Source organism: Platalea leucorodia (genome assembly GCF_965183815.1).
Source record: "Platalea leucorodia genome assembly, chromosome: 13".
Taxonomy (NCBI): domain Eukaryota; kingdom Metazoa; phylum Chordata; class Aves; order Pelecaniformes; family Threskiornithidae; genus Platalea; species Platalea leucorodia.
In genome coordinates, this window is record NC_138835.1 from 2,673,304 (window position 1) to 2,693,048 (window position 19,745).

At 40.5% G+C, this 19,745-nt stretch overlaps 1 protein-coding gene across 3 annotated transcripts in view; it reads right to left on the minus strand.

The window, feature by feature from the left end:
* Positions 1 to 19,745, minus strand: part of PREX1 (phosphatidylinositol-3,4,5-trisphosphate dependent Rac exchange factor 1) — a 173,093-nt gene that overhangs the window by 15,042 nt on the left and 138,306 nt on the right. For 2 of the 3 annotated variants that reach the window (XM_082325613.1, XM_082325611.1), the window contains exons 17-28: positions 18,113 to 18,205; positions 13,737 to 13,885; positions 12,749 to 12,834; positions 10,865 to 11,001; positions 10,245 to 10,416; positions 8,749 to 8,936; positions 7,818 to 7,979; positions 7,055 to 7,265; positions 5,591 to 5,852; positions 4,339 to 4,545; positions 787 to 875; positions 309 to 391 (exon numbers count right to left, since the gene is read on the minus strand). In XM_082325613.1, coding sequence (XP_082181739.1) covers positions 309 to 391; positions 787 to 875; positions 4,339 to 4,545; positions 5,591 to 5,852; positions 7,055 to 7,265; positions 7,818 to 7,979; positions 8,749 to 8,936; positions 10,245 to 10,416; positions 10,865 to 11,001; positions 12,749 to 12,834; positions 13,737 to 13,885; positions 18,113 to 18,205 — 1,839 coding nt within the window. The remainder of the gene's footprint in view (positions 1 to 308; positions 392 to 786; positions 876 to 4,338; positions 4,546 to 5,590; positions 5,853 to 7,054; positions 7,266 to 7,817; positions 7,980 to 8,748; positions 8,937 to 10,244; positions 10,417 to 10,864; positions 11,002 to 12,748; positions 12,835 to 13,736; positions 13,886 to 18,112; positions 18,206 to 19,745) is intronic. The other variant, XM_082325612.1, reaches the window with a different exon arrangement.

The window sequence follows — 19,745 nt, forward strand, 5'->3', positions numbered from 1 at the left end:
TTAGATCCCACGAGGTATTAGAATTTTGTTCACCTTTTCCTTTTTTTCATGAAAGCTTTTTGCCCCTTCAGTCTAATGCCTGAGATAAGGCAGGTCAAGCTTGCTTAAATCTCACAAGGCAACTTGAATGTTGACAGAATTGATTCCTCAAACTGTCCTATAATATACTTGCTTACACCGTACCCCAAAATCTTGATAGTTTGCCTTCCTCAAAAAACGATTTCATTAAACAATTTGATACCTCCAATTTCTTGTATTGACATTGATAAAGAGAAAGCAATTCTGTGTAAGAGTAATGCTTCACATACCTGGTTGAAAAGATGTTCCAGACAGCCATGAAGTTTGTCTTGCTTGTCTAAAGGAATCCTCATATCATTGGGAAGCTCATCTCCTAATAAAGGAAAGATGAAAAGCTTTTAACTGTCTTACAAACGTAATCCGTGATGAGGCCACAGATGACCCAAGCACACCTTCACACTGGAGTAGGTGAAAAATGATTGCTGCTTTATCTCTAATTCATAGATCAAAATACTCATGATTTTTCATATAATGCAAATGTCCAATAACTAAAGCAGCTTATCCCTGTCTAATACCTCTTCCATATTCCAAATTTACTGTGGTTCACTAGAAAAAGAACAAATCTCTACCTTTCTCTTCTTGTTATTAGTTTTGAAGAAAGCACATTTGCAACTTAAAACATGCAAGTGCTTATAATCAGCAAAGACTTATCAGCTCTGCTAAGGGGTCTGGTATGAGAAATATGCATGTACCTATGCAAATACTCACCTGATCCCATCTCATCGCTGCCCAGGTAAGAGCTGTTACTCCGTACACTGGTGTACGACAACACTGAGTCCCGGTTACTGTTACATTCACTAGAAAGAAAAGCAAAGAAGGTGATTGAAGAAGAGCTGTTCTTACACCCAGTCTCTATCGCTCTGGTCTTATTAACGCTGCAGTCCCCCAAACTAATTCTGTTACACATATACAAAAGAAAAACTAATTACATGCAGAACAACCATTAAGCAAGGCCTCTGGGCTGGCACGGTAAGAGGATGCTTTTTTTCCGTTTGTAGTGACCACTCAATGCTTAATATATTGCCTGAATCCTATAAATAATGAAAAGGGACTTCCCACCACGGACCTCATCTGGGTCACATCATTAAACATGTTCTGTGAGCATCAAGGAGGGGAGAAAGAATTAAAATCGATGAGATTGAATCTCCACTAAACTCAACATTCGTTACCAATTCTCAGGCTATTACAGCATCCAACTCCAGCATATATTGAAGCTGCAGTAGCACAGATATTGGAGATGGGAGAGGAGATGTAAGGAATCTATACCATCAGAGAATCGGGCACTGCAGATCCTAAAACTATCTCAGGAAGCCGAGGAGACACTACAGTTGGCTTCACACCAATGTTGGCTCATGCACACCTGGAAAACTCTAGTATGAATCTCCTCTGTTTAAAGTTCACTTTACACTGATTATAACTTTGTAAAAGTAATCAAAAGGGCTATGGATCTCAGTCTGTCCCCCTCCAATTAAGTGACACAGTGTTTTTAGTGGTACAAGCCCAAAACAAAGCCTACAAAATTCTCCATATTGTCTCTTCCTCTGTTTTTATTTTAGACTGAGATGAGAGAAAAATATAAGAGCAATTGCAAGAACCCTAACCTTCTTGCCTGTCCTTTGTTAATGCTGTTATCAAAGAAATCTATTTTTTCTGAAGAAGATTAATACTTGTGGCAGCTACTCTGCAGCACAAACCCTTATGAAATTTGACATACACCTCCAAATGATCAAGGAGAAAGAAGCATGGCTAATGCAAACAAGATATTTTCTTATCTGTACTTTGCTTAATTTTGTAGCTCCTCAGGAGTTTTTCAGATCAAAAACCATCAAAATACATTTTATTCCCCCTTGAATAACCATTATCTGTAATATATGCTTAATTCTCTGCCCCTGTCTAATAAAGATAAGACAGAATAATCTTTCTCACATTTATGTGTAAAATTTTGGAACAAGTGACAGACCCACAGAGACTGTTTTTGATGGCACTTTGTTACCCAGAATAGATTAGCCTCAATTACAGAAACCATTTAAACTAAACAGTGTTCATAAACGGGATTCCTATTAACAGTGAAAGAAATTCAGCACATTTCAATAAAAAAGCTTCAGAGCACATGTGCAGGTGTAAATCTAGCACAATAAATAGATGCCACAGATCTCAGCACTGTGAGTGCTGGTTCTGTTTCTTCACTGACTTCATATTTGTTGTCCTTGGAGATGTTCAGTATTCAACTGGACAAGACCCTGAGCAACCGATCTTGTTGGACCTGTTCTGAGTGAGAGGTTGGACCGTGTGGGCTCCAGAGACCCCTTCCAACGTAAGCTGTTCTGATGCTGCCAGTTCTGCAGTCCTGCATGAATGTAACACATTGCTACTTGTCCTAGTACAAAACCAACAGCAAGTAAAGAATCGGGCCTGTAGTGTGGAAGTTCCAAAGACGCGCCATGCATTCAGGTTACTCTCATCCTCCCAGCTCGCTGCAAAGGGTCTTTCCTCCTTCGCACAGGCAAAGTCCTGTGGCCTTGCTATAAATGTAAAAATGGCCTATTAAGGATGTAAAATTGCAATGGTCAGACATGACTGCAACTTGTTGTTCCATTTCTTCTGAAGCTGAGTTTCCAAATGTTTCCTCCCAAGAAAGACGGATTTGGAGTATAGGAGATTTCCTTTGGTGGCAAATATTCCTGGAGAAGTAGCAGTCAATCATGTCCCAAAAACAAGATTTTGAGACACCTGAATAAACATTTGCATTTGTGGTTTCAAAGGCCCATGAAAAATAAAAAACTCAGTGCCCGTTTCTGTTTCTCAGTGTCTTAGACTTTTGGGAAAATTGTTTGCAGAATTGAATGGAAACATTCCTTTACAATAGCGGCTATTATAAGACCAAGCAGTCTGCAAACTCTGCTGAGCTTCTGTACTTTCCAGTTATACGATACAGAAAGGGAAAGTCACACCAGACCGATATATTTAATTTTATTCAATTTTCTAGAAGCATTGGTATTTTGGCATTGTTATGAGAAAAGGTTTTTTGCTGTGTGTCTCCATGGTAATAAATGTAATGAAATAACTATAGCTAGTGAATGCTTTACTAAGTGAATACAGAATAACTGACTGACTGGAAAATAACACTATTTCAAATAATCAAACTCAGAAAAACTAGTTCTAACCTTTAAGAGGGTTAGGGCTGGGGTGGTGTTTTCAAGGAACTAAGGGAGTAAGATGTTTAATTCCTGTATGTTTCTTTGGAAAAAAGCCTATGGTGTTCACTTAGGGGAAGCAGAGCTGACACCATGACTGATGCTCGATGTAGTTTATCTGGAAAACCTCAACCGAGACTTCCAACAACTGTCAAAAAGCCAATCAGAAGATGTTACAATTGTTCTGAGGGTCATCAGATCAGCAAAAATGCAGTGTCCGCTGAAGGTCTGTCCAGTCTGCTGGGTTTTGGTGCTTTCTACTACTATACTGCTCGTTGTGATGCGAGCAACACAGTTCAGAGCCAGGCAAACCTCAGCCCAGACAGAGAATTCTAGACGTCATAGTTAAATAAAGCAAGTGCAGCAGCCTCGTATTTAATGTGCAACTCTGTTCACATAACCCCAAGAACAGAAGAATTCTTGGGAACAGAAAAGCTCTGAGAAAATACTCGTAACAGGAATGAAGATACACCTTGGGGTAATCTGGACCTCCGCTCTGCTAGGACTCCTCACACGGCTGTTCATCGTTCCTCCTCACAGAGCCCCACAAAGAGCGGTTATCCTCATGGCACAGCAACAGATGCACACTTGCGTCAAGACTTACAAACTCATTCTCTTCGATTGCTTCCTTTTCACAGATGTTACTCCACGGACACCGTTCAGATTAAGATCACGTGAAGTCCTTCTGGTGAACCATGGAGAAATGCACCATGTTCATGCACATGTACCACACTTCAGAAAATCGAAATTGATACCTGGTCATTTTAGTCATGCAAGATGTACCTGCTGGTGTACGTAAATAGTGGATAATCTGCTCTAGAAAAGAATCCTGATCTATCAATTTGTCATCTACTACTATCATATTGAGAGAAAATGAGACAGACGAAGATGAGGAAAAGAGCTGCAGGTACTACAGCATAATTTTAGCAAGAGTTCATGTGACAATTTTGGGGTTTTAGGTAAAAAAAAACCACACAAGGTCCTCCCGCTTATTGAATCCATACCTGGATTAGAGCTTCGAAACATTGTATTAGTAAGGTAAAAGTGGCACAATCTTCAGACTAACCTGTAGGAGTCTCTGAAGCTCATTGTGTCGTGTCCAGAGTCTTCCTGGTCCTCCTCAGAAACTTTGAAACAGACCTTCTTGATTCCACCGTGCTCAGCTTTGTCAGGATCACTCTCTTCTGTTCCCAGGGAAGGTGGAGATGTCTCCTCAGTAGATGGTGGCTCACAGGCACCACCTTCTGTAGGTTCTGTTATGGTGGACAAAAGTCTGCAAAAGCAACACATACAGCTCTCAGGGAGTGGTGGGAAGTCTCACAAACGAGGTATAATGACTCAGGATGGAATTCACCTATGTGAAACCAAAAGCAACCTTGCCAGCATTTTACATAGACTACAGATACGTAAAACTGCGAGCTCTGAAAGGGGTTCATTGAAATCCAGGAATCCCAGTTCACAAAAGGCCCTGTTTCCATACGTACCCAACCTTCATGAGGTACAGCTTAATCACTGTAACCATGGTGGCCTGAAAGGGCTCTGTTCTTAGTTCACCAAAGTCCTCACTTTCTCCATCCAAGGCGCTGGGTTTCTCCTCTGCAGCAGTGCCTCAGCTCGCCGGCTCTACCCAGCAGCTGCTGCCCTTTCTTAAACATGTTTGAGCCAAGGCTCCACACGCTTTACGGCCAGCTGAAGTTTTGGTGTACGATGGGCTGTTCTTTTTTGTTATTGGGATTCCTGGAAGTGGCCACGAGCGGCTTAGGGCAGCTTATGGCCTTCTCCCACACAGATCACCCCTGCAGCCCCTGCTACCAAACCCCTGCCAGTTATGCACAATACACAGACGCACTACTCAAGTCCTTCCTTACTGCTACTAGGAGATCCATGATGAGAAACAGAAAAAGAGAAAAAGAAGAAAGGAAAACATAGGTGCCATAGAGAAAGCTGCCTGAAATCACAAGTTTTGCTTAGTCTGCCTTATGACAGACAAAATCTCAAGGGTAGGGACTCTGTATGGAATTCCAAAACTGCAGGTGGCACCAAATAGATTCTTACATTAGAACATATAGTAAGTGAAACAGCAGCTGCTGAATTCAGGTAGACTTGCAGGAGCAGAGGACAACAATATATACACTGGTAGATCTGCACAGGAGTAGGTTTGACACAACCAGCAAGGAGCTGTAACGCAAGTGCACGTGTGAATAGGTGCGTGTAAGAGTACGACAGCTGGGGCCGATAGGCACAACCCGTTTTCTGAGGCTGATGCCTCCGTTTTATCAGAACTGCTCTCGGCACTGCATACAGGATCCTTTACTCACTTATTTATCTGAACGACATATTGCTTCATTTCCTTCACGGCAATGTCCAGTTTGTTAAAAAGGTGCAAGTATGAGTCCTGTATCTCCCGATCTTCCTGTTTCAGCAGAAAACTGAGTCCCCTTTCTTCCTGAATTGTTCCTCCATTCTGCTGGCCAAAGCTACCATCAAGATCGCCATCTTCTGGGGTCAGACATCTCCAGGACGGTGCAGCCATAGTGGTGATGCAATGCTGAGTATATGAGACTGGATTTACGGTACCTACTAAACATTGAAGGGTCTAGTTAGTATGGCTCTCATGACTTTCCCCACTCCATCCCAATAATGATAGTTTAGGATAGGTGGAATTTTAACAGGAAAAAATAAAATTTCACAGAATTATTTTATATAATTACATTCTATGGTAAAAACATTCGTTAAAATAAAAAAAAAACCAACTACTTCTTTTCCTGGCATGCCAACAAGATGTTTTGAATTTACTGCAGTCCAGAAACAGGTTAAATTAGGGAAGTTCACGCATGTACTCATATAGGCAACATGGATAGTATCTAAAAGCATTTGTTGAAATGTTAATGAAGTCAGGTTCTCAGAAGTTGGTCTGTGTTATTATTCCAGCTTTACAAACATTTACACACACATATATATAAAGATATAGGATTAGGTCCTCACAGAAGATAAACAAAATTCCTTTTCATTTAAAACTGCTGACAGCTTTGGTATGGTACTTTGCTAACCACCGTAGCTTACACTAAAAATACTATGGAATTTTAATATCTTCAAGCGAGCAGGGCTTCTTTATCGACCTCATTCTGAATAGTCAATGCCATTCTTCAGAAGATTGGTTAGTCTACACTTCCCCGTGTCTCTTCCAAACATTCCTGCACTCTGACCTTCACAAGACAATGAATCAGAAGCACATTAGGTGAGATCATGATGAAGAAATGTTGGAACTCAAATAATCGGGTTGTAGCACAAATGCTATGTAGCAGCTATTTGTCAGAAAATAGATCCCCTTGACAGAGTAGAGACTTTCAGCTCCCATGCATGGAATTTCTTTAGTAATGACCAAAGAAAACAGCACTACAATCTGATTGACTCATGCTGTCCCCATGAACGTAGCCTCTCTTCACAGCACTAGCATTACTATTAGGCCCCATTCATTTTTCTTTTAGTCAGTAAGTCACCTCTACTAAGCGCAAACAATACGCCAGGACACTTAAATTATCATGAGATGACCACGCTGCTTAGCCAGTAAAAACATCTGACCTGAAGGCCCTCTGTGCGTAAAGGCATTACTATTTTACAACACAAGGAGGCTGTCATTTTACTATAAAATTTTAAGGAAGAAAAAAGGGTACTGGCAAGACTGTGTTTCTTTGGAACTTATTTTGACCTTGCTAAGCAGTGGAAAGACACAACTTTCTATGCAGATAAAATCAGTATGATTTGAAAGTTGATTTTATCACCTTGTTCTGGATCGAGGCCAATAATAGAGGGTTTCCGTCCAATGCGAATGCTGAACGACCTCCCTGCTGAGGTAGTGTTTTTGGGGTACGATACCTCCATGAGGTTAATATGGCAGTTGGTGGGGCAGAAATCCATGCTGTTGAGGGAATGTGGTTCCATGATGGCTTGCTTGAAGGCTGGGCTCACCTTTGTTTTCAATTCATCTGCAAACTGGGATAAATAAAGCAAGCATGTGCTACTTCACTTGCAAGAAATTGTGATGCAATACAGACAATCCTTTTCCTGCCTCCTATTCCAGAACCATATGATTTCTGCTGCAGCTGGAATAACACATTAAAAAAAAAAAGCTCATAAAACAACAGATGAAAGCAATTAGCTCTACCTTCTAGGACTCTCTTTTCAAACAGCTCAGGTAATTGTGCACAAAAGCACACAGTTTGTTTGCACTACGATACACTGCACTTATGTTCATGTTAAATCAGACGCTGATCATTCTGTTGTCATATTTACTCACTGATACGGTGGAAATGAACCTGCAGTAATATGTTATAAGCCACAGCTCTGACAAGCTGAAAAGAGTGATTTACAGGTAAGGTCCTTTTTCCTCAAAACTTGCAATTTCAATAACTTGCAGAGCTGTTTTCATGCCTCTAGGACACCTACCTCTAACGCAGCTCAGATTCATTAATAAAGAATACTAAGACCCAGTTATCACAATGAATTATTGTCCTGAGACTTCACCCATAACTAGTAGTGTTGTACCTCTTGGTAGTTTGTGAACCTTCTGCTAATGCTTTCCAGCTTAGTGTCACAGATTTGCCGGAATTCATACTGGGGCATGGTGGCCACAGCACTACTTAGGGATATAAGTCTTTTGCAATTCCTTACGAAGTGATTGTCCTCTGCAGCAAAGGCCTCTAAAATCTAAACAAAAAGAGAGGATGTCAATGATATGAGACTTGACAGTGAGGGAAAATACAGTTTTCTTCCATTGAATAAGTGGCAAAGCCCCCATGTTGTCATGGTTGCATAAAGCTGCCTTCAGAACAAGTTGCCTTACTGCCTGAGAACCACTGTCATGTCTAATCCCCAGAGTCATAAAACATTCCTCAAAAATTTTTAGAATAACTGAAATGGATCAAAATATCCCCTGTGCACTGTCGAAGTTACCTGCTCTGGCGTGCTTCCATGGGACATAACAATAATGTTACGGGATGTGACAGAAACATTTACTGTTAGCTCATTATTGTAACAGATGACCAAAATACTAAGTGCACTGCTGCTTTCCAATAGCAGCAGTTCTCCTTGCTTCCTTTGTGACCCATCCAGCCTATCAGATGGCAAAAAGCTGCTTGATTTTCTTCCAAGGTAAAGCAAATTCTTGCCTGAAAAGATTAATCTTGAGTATCAGCAAAGAGCAGGTTACCAGACAGATAAAAGTGAGAATTCCACAGCTGAGGGCTCCCCTCCCTCTACCTCAACAGCTGGAATCCTGGAAGCATTTGCTGACTCGCTCATACCAAACGAGCTGTTATAACGTGGTGCATTCCAATGAAGAAAACTCCAGGCAGGGTTGAGAAGACCATGTGCTACCTCATCTGAAGAGCCAAGCCAAGCCACCAGAGAAATGCCTGTATTTTTGGCTTCCCTGTTCTGTTTAGGAATGACGCTGGCCGTGTACGTTTTCCGGTACCTTTGCAGTGAGATTGAAGCAACCTTTTGGTTCCACAATTTTCTCCAGGACAAAAGATTTGATTCCTGCGCTGCTGACATACTCGTACACCACCCCATGCTCCAGGTGGGTGTTATCCACAGTCAGGCTAATGAGAGGTGTTTCTTCACCAACGATCAGTGGAGAGCTGATGGTCTGTGGTGTCTGGGCTGGAACCAAAATAAGTCATTAGAGGTGTTTGGCAGCACACATGAATACAGGCACGCACAGGGCAGAGAAACCTGTTGAGAAGTATTAAAGGCAAAGGCACAAAGACACAACCTTTGGCTCAAGGAGTCTCTGAACAACATACTGCTAGAGGCTGGGAGAATATTCTGAGGAAGACATTTGCTCTTGGCCACCACCGGAGACAGCGACAGAGGTTTAGACAGCCCACGTGCTCCAATCCACATTCTGATGTTCTTCCACGTGTGCACGCACACATCCGTGCACAGGACACTACACTTAGTTCTGTTCAGCATTCAGACACACAGACCCCAGCACAAGCTTTCAAAGGGAAGTGAAGGATGTTAATCTCAGTCTTGTTTGTAATGACCCTCTGGAATACTGCCACTTTTCTGTCCAATTTTGGGAAATGCTCCAGATGCATTTTCTGCACAGCTCTAAGACTGAGATGGCAGGGCAGGGGCGGGGTGAGGAGATAACATTTTTTGCACACAGCAATGCTATTGTCACCAGAGAACAGATTTCAGTTATAGTCAGGTTGAGATTTGCCAGAGAATTGCTCCCATGCCTCTACCAGGGCACTGCTCCAGCTGCTCCACCGTGGAGCTGCTCTGTGTGACCATTAGATTCCCAGGCTCACCAGGCCTTAGATGGGATCAACACAGACGTGCATCTGTTCCCGGAGAAGTTGCCAGTGGCATTCAGAGAGTCCAGGCTCAGTCCTTTGGATTTAATCCGGATTCAGCATCCTCCCTTAACATCTACTTTTCTGAATAAGCTCTCAACATGAAGGAAAGCAGTGGTTTTTATGAGTTACGCTTTTCTAAGTTGGAGGAAATACACCTACACCTTCTGCTGACACAGTGGTAACATGCTCTGAAAACTTGCTGAAATCTTAATCTTTAATCTTAATTCACAGAAAACGTAGATTATTCCAGGTGGAGTTACTTGCAGACCTTCCCTCTCCAGCTGCTACTGCCCATAAATTCCTGGTGTGCAGGGTCTACCAAATGATTCTAAAAATGCTGAGCCTTTCCATTCCAGAAACTGGCTCTCTTGTAGAGATCAGAGAGTCACAGGGGTATGCCTTCTGTGTGTATCTCATTTTTTAATTCTCCTGAATAAACTGCAGCATAAGAGTACTTCCTCTGGCAGATCTCATCCTAGTATAAAGCTTTAGTAAGACCAGAGATATTCTACAATAATAATTACACTTTATATTTCTACTGCAATTTTCCTTCCTGAAGTCCCTGAATCTTCCCTAGGTTTCCTTCCCCCATGAGAATCTTTACCTGATTCCTGTTGGCTGTTTTGAAGGGGATCCAATTCTGCACCTCCTTCCAGTGAAGAGTCGTCTTTGCTGGAGCCAGGATGACTGCCATTCAGATATGCAGTGGGTGCTGCTTGCTGAACTCTGTCCTCCTCAGCATCTTCATGTGTTCTGTACACCCACTGGTACAATCCCTTTCAAGAGATACAGGCTTCAGCTATGACCTCAGTAAAAATGCCCGATCTCTGTATGTTTGGACTACAAAGGTGAATCTAGCTATCAGTTTTATATCTTCTCAGTTGGCTGAAATATCAACATTCCCCCAGCTTTCCTCTGAACCTCAGAGAATATAAAATCTAGGTCAACATCTGGGTGAACTTCTGGTCTTAGCAATAATAATATTTAGTACTGTATGCAGTACATGAATTGGCATACATGTTACTTGTAGATGTTTTGCAAGTATAGGCAACTGTAATCAGCTCCCTCAGTTAGACTAGGACCTTGGCATGGGAGTAAATAAGTCAAGAGAGACACGTATAAGTTGTTTTTCTCAATATTTAGTGAGCATAAAAGCACAGAAGAAGGAGGGGACAGAAGAAGGGCAGGAATGAATGTACTTCCTTTGAGGTTTTGTATTCATACCAGTGCTTCCTGTTGTCTGGTCCTGTAGGCTGTAAAGTGCTCCAGAACTTCCGTATAATTTCCATGTGTTGCATTATTCCCATTAACTTTCAAAATACACTGCCCTGGATGAAGGCCTACAGCTGCAGCCTCAGAACCTGAAAAACCAACAGGAGAGGAGTTAGACAGCAAAGCCATCTGACTGTGGAAGAGAAAACTGGAAAGTTTGCAAGGGGTTTCTGGTTAAGAAGAATACGAAGGAAAAGCTAGTTGAATGCGGTCATGCTTTTGCTACGAAGTATTCTGAGAGCTTTGTTGTGTAAGGAAAACATCACGCATCTATCCTTCATATTTTCAGTAGTGCTGGGAAAAACAGAGACCTTCTAGACTGAAATGCATTCATGCTAGAAATTGAAATTCCTGTGGGAAATCATTTGGGATTCTTTTATGGCTCTTCTAGCCTTATGATTACACGAGCTGAGGCCTTGCTTAAATGTAAACAGTTATATCTGTTTCAGCCTGTCGCACTTGAAAGATACAGAACACTTGCATGTTATGCAATTTGCCATGGTCTAAGAAAAAGTCTACGATATACTTAAAACTAGAGTAAGTCCAGAGTGCAATAACCAACTTCAGTGGATGTATTCCAGATTCACGTGAACAAGACTCAGACCCAAATCCAGCTCCTAGAAATCTACGGTTAAGGTGATTAACTTTTTTAAGGCACCATCATTTAAAATTCATCCCGTTTTATTCCAAATGCAATTTGTCTTTTGCTAGCAAAAGCCTGAAAAAGGAGAATCTTTCCAGCTGGCCCTTCCAGTTTGCGTTCATCAGACTGTTAAAAAGTGGGTACAGTGCTGTTATGAAAGAGCGTAATAAATGTGTCTCCCCGAGAACAGTCTGTTGCATTTGGGTGCTGCTTGTTGTCTGTATAATAACTGCGCATATTTGGATATATGTATTTGTTCTGAAGGAAGGAAGTGGTACTTGTCTGAAAGGTCGTATTTTCTGCATCTGTTGAAAATAAAGGTTAGAGCTGTGCTTTATTTGCAGCTCAGTTCACATTTCAGTGACGGAAGCAGTAAATATCTCTGTCAAACTGCGTTTTCTCTTTTTAAAAAGACCAAGGAAAGCAGTTTGCCTCTATCTTATATGGGTAATTTATAGCAGTGTAAGCCAATGTAAAGGGAGAAGTGGTCTTCAAGTCTTATATCATACTTTGTGATGTCCACTGAGAAACACGAGCTGTCTACCAACCCGCTGATCCCACAGCACATTCACAACTGCGGTGATGCAAACTGTGGCTGACCACAGGCAAAAACACCGAGGAAGCAACAGACAGCATTGCACTTCAACTTTGCCTCAGCCACCTCAGTTTTTCATTTTCATTCCCTGTGGCTGTAAAGCTGTGTCTTAGTAGCCTTAGAAGAAACAAGGTTAGGATCACTATGCAAGCACATTTCTAGCTTGCAAGACCTCAAGTGACAACGCTTTCTCAAGAGTCTTTCTGGAGTACTGTGGATTGCAGTATCCCCAAGTTTCTTCTACTGTAGAAGTAAGTTATTCCTTGATTTGTGTTGATGGGATTAGTAACCCAACACTCAGCTCATACTAATGATACCATTTTCTTAGACTGTATTTAGCTTATAAGCACTTTGAGGCAGGAACTATCTCGTTATTCTATGGTTTTATATATGAGTGCAAGCCTTCTCTATGACAGGGGTTCCTAGTCATTATGGTTATTAAAATAAGTTGTCAGAACTTGTTCAGAACAAGTTTGACAATGAAACCTGGATCTTTCTTGATTGAGAGATATATACACACACACAGACACTTTATATACACAGGTACATATATTTAGCTGTACTCCAAGCTTAACCATACCACAGGCTTTCTACTTACCTCTTCCTACTGCATGAACATATGGTGGTGCTGCTCCCCGTATCTGAAAGCAAAGTGCTTCAGGACAATCTGGGATTTTAATAATCCTGCAGGTAAATCATGGAGAAGAGAAAGCAGCATTTTAAGTTAGGCTGCCAGAGCTCTGGGCAGTTCTAACAGCATCTTTCCCTGGCATTCACAAACATGTTTTGGATTACAGAAAGCACCCGCATAGTTTACCAATAAATAACAAATACATAGACCTGAAGAAATCATCCACTCCATCTTCATTCTCGAAGGCAGGTGATTCTCTTCGTTAATTAAAATTCGGCATTTCCCAATTTCTTACATCTTTAAGCAAATAACACAGGACAGAAACTTTCTATGGTATTTATATTCCCTTTGATTTCTAGGCAAACTTCAGTGCAGCTCTGCTGACTTACACCAGCTGAGGGTCTTTTCCATCAAAAAAAACAGACTGCACAAGACATCCAGGACTAGAATTTAGCATCAAGTGCTCACTGAGACATTCAATTGTACGGCAAATTCTGGGATTACAGAATCTAATAATGCACAAGACATTAATAGGGCCAAGCCTCATTATACGATACAATAACGGAGTGAAAAACTGTAAGGGCTGAAATTGTTAGTCATCCAAAAATAAGCCAAGCTTTAATGGGGTGGAAATTGCTTTCCCTTGGACATATATTAGTCTGAGAAGCTTCACACCTGAGACAGAATGACGATCCTTGTGATTCAGTTCTGTTTGTGCACAAGGAAGTTAACTGCAGTATAAAGAGAATACATCCTAACTTGTCCTGGAAGCACAAGGTTCATCACTGAAAACAACCCGTGACTCTTGTATCTCTTTCATTTGTCATTTGTTTTCCTATTGAACAGCTTCTGCATCGCAAAGTGTTTACAGAGTTTTCGCTACAAATTGTAGAAGAAATATTTAGTAATTGACATTTCTAGATAATCTTCGCTGCCTGCCCATCTTGGCACTTACTCTTTTGATTTGGTGGCTACCAGAAGCCTGAGTGGCCTTCGTGAGCAGAAGGACTGGTTTAAGATGGTTTCCACTTCTGAAAATGGGCGCAGGAATATTAAGTCCTCATTAATGGAATAGATTTTTCTTCCCGTCTGCAGGCCAGCCATCTGCAAATGAAACAAATACCACGGAAAACTTTGGGTCATTGGCAGCATCTCTGAAAGTTCAGGCTCCAAGGTTCAACTGTTCTCTACTTAGGGACGTTCCTAGGATTATTGTCATGTGGAATACTATATACACAGTGTAGGTTCATCAAATCATTTGTCACCCTTAAAGTTGTTTGCATTTACAGAAAACAAAGAGATTTCACCAGTATCTGTACAAATATGCCACATTACTTATATACATATATACACATATATCTTTGTACTATTCTGCTACAATTTTTTTAACAGGGGACTACTAAAAAAGGAGACTATATTAAAAAAAGGGGACTAAAAAATAGGGGACTGTAACAGACTGGCTGCGATATCCAGTGAGATACCGAAGTGTGACTTCCCACAACTTACAGCTCAGGCACAGGGAGCCAAGAACATCATTTTCAATCACTAGCCATGCAAAACCAATCTATACCTAGTCACATAAGTAATCTGTTTTTTTAAGTGGTGATAAAAACCCGTCTCTGCTTTAAGTGAAGTACTGGCTCTTCATCAGCCTAAAAAGCCACACCATTTTCATTTTAATTTCTAGCTTTTGCACCTAACTTTAGTTATTAGGTCGTGGTCACACAGGAATTCAGAAACAGATCTGATGACAGAATCAAGATCCCCTACTCTGCCCACTGGACAATAACCCTAAACATACCTCTTGATGATCGATACCAGCTAAAATGTGACATAGCAGCACTTAGATTAGGAGTTAGGGTATCACGGAAATATAAAATTCCCTTTAATGGACTACAAAGAAAAAAAAAAAAATTATTAACCCCTCCCAGGTTAGAATCACTTCAGGATCCAGCAGCTGGGCTTTCTTCTAAATGTGACAAACCCTTTTCTTATTCTGCCTGGAATGCATTGACAGATTTCTTGACTTGGAAAAAGGAGGTCTGAACAGTACTAGTCCCACATATGAAATCTGACCTGTTGCAGAAATGAATCTGGAGATGTAGGACTGGAAAACCCTGCCGACTATGTTTATGCATGGCTTGGCTTTTCTTAAATACGTTTTATGGTCTGAAAGGCAGTTTACCTACAAAAACCTATACTTTTTTTTCTCAAATCAAAGGTATTAAAAGGAAAAACTACAAAGTGCTCTCCTTGATTTAATTCTCAAGCTCTCTACAGTGGACAACATCCTCTTGTGTACCTGGAAATAACATTTTTCATCTTTCTTTTTTTGTAAATAATCTCTAAAATGGATAACAGGGATAAAATAGCAATAGAGATTTTAACTTAAGACAGAATTGGACAAACTTTGGTTTATAATTCAATGGAAATGTTTCTGCTATTTGCATTTACTCCTACTGATGAGTTCATTACAAATTAATAATTATTATATACATTTCCAAAATCATTATGTTTTAGGCCTGATTTTCTCAAAGTAGCTCATGCACTTAATGTATGTGCAATTAGCTAAACTCTTTGCGTACCTGCAATCAGTTTACCTGCGGATGACCTCTTTATATTCCTAACTTATTGCTTGTGCGTACACCTACCTGCACACATAATCATAGCAAATCCATGAATGTATGAGGGACAAAGTCACATATTAAACCCTACAAACTAGCAACTTTCAAATAAAAATCTGCTGCTCTACTGGGGTATAACTACCCAGGCTAAGGAAGATTAGACAGCATGCATCTTTAAGAGTAAGGACCTACAGTGTCACAGAGCTTCTGAATAACGGATGCTCCTTACGACAACTCACTGCAGTTGTCTGGATCCGGGCCACTGTTTTTTCTGAAATGCCAGCAGCTTGCTATTTGCTGTTCATCTGCATGGCCGTTGGCCAACTGGCTGCTCGTTGAACACGCTCTGTTCAAAACTAGACCTCTGCTTGTCAGTTGGCTGTTCAGAGTAAGACAGCAACCACACCTCCCAAAAGGATAATTTTTTTCACTGGTGCTTCCTTCTGATAGAGTGTCAGTCACAAACCAGCTCCAGGATTGAAACTTGTGGGAATAAGCACGGCTACAATTAACCTGCAAGTGAGCTGGGTTAGAAAGGAAGATAAGCTGCAAACTGAGGAGACATTGACTTTCTGAAGGCCTTTCTGAAGACACATGAACTTGGAACAGGCACGGGATGTGCCACAGTCCACATCAACCAACCACTGCTATGGGATGTTTTGCGACCCTCCATCAAGGCGAGCTGAGCAAGTGTTAATGGTCACAGGCAGCTGCTGCCAGGAGCATGGGGGGACAATTCCCAAAGGTGAGAGTCATTCAGGAGCAGGAGAGAGTAGTGCCCACTCGGGCGCTATTCTAAGGGCCAAAACTGAGAAGCTGAACACACAGGTCAGGTGAAGAGATCCCAAACTGCAGTGCAAGTACCCCATCAGCAAGGAATTGGATGTTCCAGCAATTCTTTTTTTAACAACTTTTGAATGGTTTGGGAACTGCTTCTGGCATAGGCAAATCTAACAGCTCACAAAACAGTTTCTAAAAAATCTTGAGGAGAAAAAAGACACTAATAATAGAAAGAACAATGCTTGGCAACTCTGATTTTGAATAAAAACCCCAAAGACCCTCGTTGCACATGCATGAAGTTCAATGCTGTGTGCTGCCACAGTCTGCACATGACAATTTTTTTCCAGGTATGCTAGGAAAAAGAGATCACAATCCCGATATGTTAATCTTGAATAAATCCATGCAAGTAATAGATTTGTTCCAACTTAACCGGTGTATCTGGAATCTTATTCTGGCCTAAAGTCTGACAGTCCTAATGCATGCAATGCACTGTGATGGGCACTGCGAAGCAAAGCTCCATGTCTTAATTTTTGTCCCTAAAGACTGACAGCAGGCATAGGGTCTCTAAACGGCCTACAGCTGCTGAGCCACACAGAACTACATGCTGGATATCTTTCTGGTATCACAAAGCCATTAAAAAAGCCCAAGAAAGTAATGAAATGCATTACTGTTGGACCTCAGGTCTTTCCAGAATGAGCTGACAGCCCTCTGGTTCAGAGAGATGCAGATTTAGTTCTTTTCTGGAGCAATATTTTAAGATTAAGTTGAAAAGATGGGCTTATGGTCACAGATAGTTTGTCTTGGAAGATCAAGAAAAAGATTCCTCAGAAAATTGTGTGCTTCTGTTGTCTTAAAACACAACAGATTTGCAGGATATTCCACAGGCGTCCGGCCAAAGAAAGGGCAGAAGGATTATCTGTCAGGCAATGGTTTACAGCGGAGGTTTAGATTAATAAAATTTTTGGCCAATCTATGTTGATTTTGATCGGTTTCTTCGGCGACTATAAAACAAACGAGAATCAGGAATACTGAAATAATTTAATTCTAATATTAAACTTCAGTTCAAAATTCCTTCCCATTTGACATTCTCAACTTGCTAAAATCAGTCTGTCCTCTTCAGCTGTTTCCATTGGGTGAGTCATCCAGGAGTTATCTGTAGCCTACAGCAGTGACCAACAAATGAATGTGGACAATAAAAAATTCTATAATGGACTTTTAATTAGAAGTACTGTCTGTGTGGTGCCACAATTTACTGTGAAGCCCTGGACAAGTCCTTTAGTCCTCTCTTACCTTCATAGGTGCTAAAAGGCACCTAAACAGTTTTTAAAAAATAGACTTTCAGTCTGTCTGTGCCTTATTTCAGTACCTGGAGGATCACATTGTGTTATTCACTCAAGGGTTTTGTATGGATAAACAAATGATTATGAAATACTCAGTTCCTATGACATTTGGGCCACCTATGTGCCTCAAAGAAACAAAGCAAATATATTCTGTAGATCTGTTAAAAAATACCAGAGAGAGAGATGAGTGCATGCTTTTTAAGGAAAAAATAGAAATCTGAAAATATAGCTTTCACTCAAATAAACCTGTTTCTCATTGAAAATCTTTGCTATTGCAAAACCATGTTACTTTCCCTCCCTCCTCAAATTTAGGTTGCTAATGAACCTGAGGCACGCCATCATCACGCAGAGATACTGCTGCTGTCCTATCACTTATCAAAAATATTCAGCAAGTCACCCAAAGATGCCAAAGCACTTAGCAATTTACAGAAACAGTTTATTACCACAGGAATTGCAGAAGATACCCCATTTTCTGTTAGCTGCCTTTAAAATGAAACAGACCTTAAAAGGATGGCTTTGTACCTTTTCAAAGCACTGAAATATTCTTAGGTATCAAACCCAAAATATTTATGAATGTCAGGTCGTACCTCTGCAGAAGACCCTCGTCGAACGGACTTCACCACGATTGCTTTGTTCTTTTCTTCCATGTCAAATCCATAGTCATCCTCTTCTGGTAAAATCTTAAAAAGAGCACAAGGAAATGCTTCCTAAATATGGAGTTAGCTGAAAAGCTGAAGGACGGAGATGACAAATTGGACTTTTCATTGCAAGCCACGATTGACATAGACTTGCAGATCTTAAGGTTGAAAGGTCTATTAGACTATTAGGTCATTTGGTCTGATCTCCTACATAACATAAGCCATAAAATTTAATCTAGTTATTTCTGCATTGAGCCCTTACTATACTAAAGCAGAATTTCCAGAGAGTTATCCAGTTATGATCTGCAGTCTTTAAGAAGTGAAGAATCTATTCCCGCCCTTAAGAGTTTGTTCCAATGGTTAATCAACTCTTCTATTAGAAACTGCATTTGGTTTTAACTTCTAGCCCTTCATTCTTCATTAGATCTTTCACTTTTAGGTTATGGAATTCATCACTATTCAATATTTTCCATTGGTGAATATACTTACAGATCAAACTGTAGTCATTTATTTATTTTTTTAAAATACGTCCCACATAATGAACAATCTATGAGTGCTTCTTAGCTATCAGTTTCAGATAAATTGGGGATCTCAGGCCTATTTCTTATAGATAATACTACACACTATATAAATTACATCATAATAGCTGGTCTGCTGGCTAAAATTCTGTATGACCAGTGAGGGAACAATTTCTGGCATCTCTAGGTCCCTCCTCCAGAGAACAGGCCCATGAGCTTTGTGTTAGGGAAAAAATACAAGGCTCATGTCATGTGCTCCGTTTGCTCCTTTTCTGGTTGCCAGAAGACTTGGTAGCTCTTGCTCCCGAGAATCTGCTTCCTCTTGTTTGCACAAGAGGTCACACAGACCTGACTTATAAATATTTCTTAAAATCATATCAATCATGGCAAATATACGTTTCACTCATCCTTTTCTAGTGGTTTATTAACAATGAAAAAAAGCTTAACAACTCACTTCCCATTTTAAAAGAATGAAGCAAGCCTGGCCACTGGTAAATGGACAAGTGGAAATTCTACCAGATAAACATCTTGCATTTGAGCAAACACTACACATTTAAGAACCATCTGCTAAATTAGAATTGAGTTAAAAGGAAAAATAAAGTTATCTATAATCTAGCATGCCACTGGGAAAAAATTACTGAGAATTATTTCCTTGATTCTGATGATTCCTGCACTATTTTAAAAAACTGTCCTTTTTCTATTGAAGTCAATGTCATCGGCCTATAAGCTTTGTCGTTTTACAGGAATTCACCTTAGAAAAAAATTAAAGAAATAGAAACATCCTTTCCTGCAGGAGCCATACAGCCATGTTAAAATAACGCATGGCATAATATATCTGCAGGGAAAAAATCCTCATCAGATGATGTTCAGATTAAATGATGGACAGGAAAGTAAAAAGACTGAAAGTTAAGTTTGCCATTCTTGGATATTTCTAACAAAATATTTTCAGAAGCAATGTTATTTATGCATGTTTAATAAAAGGACAGCTTAGAAAACTGGGTATATCACTGGTTCGATTTTTAGCATGGCAAGTGTAATGAGTTTCAGCCCAACACAGTATGTAC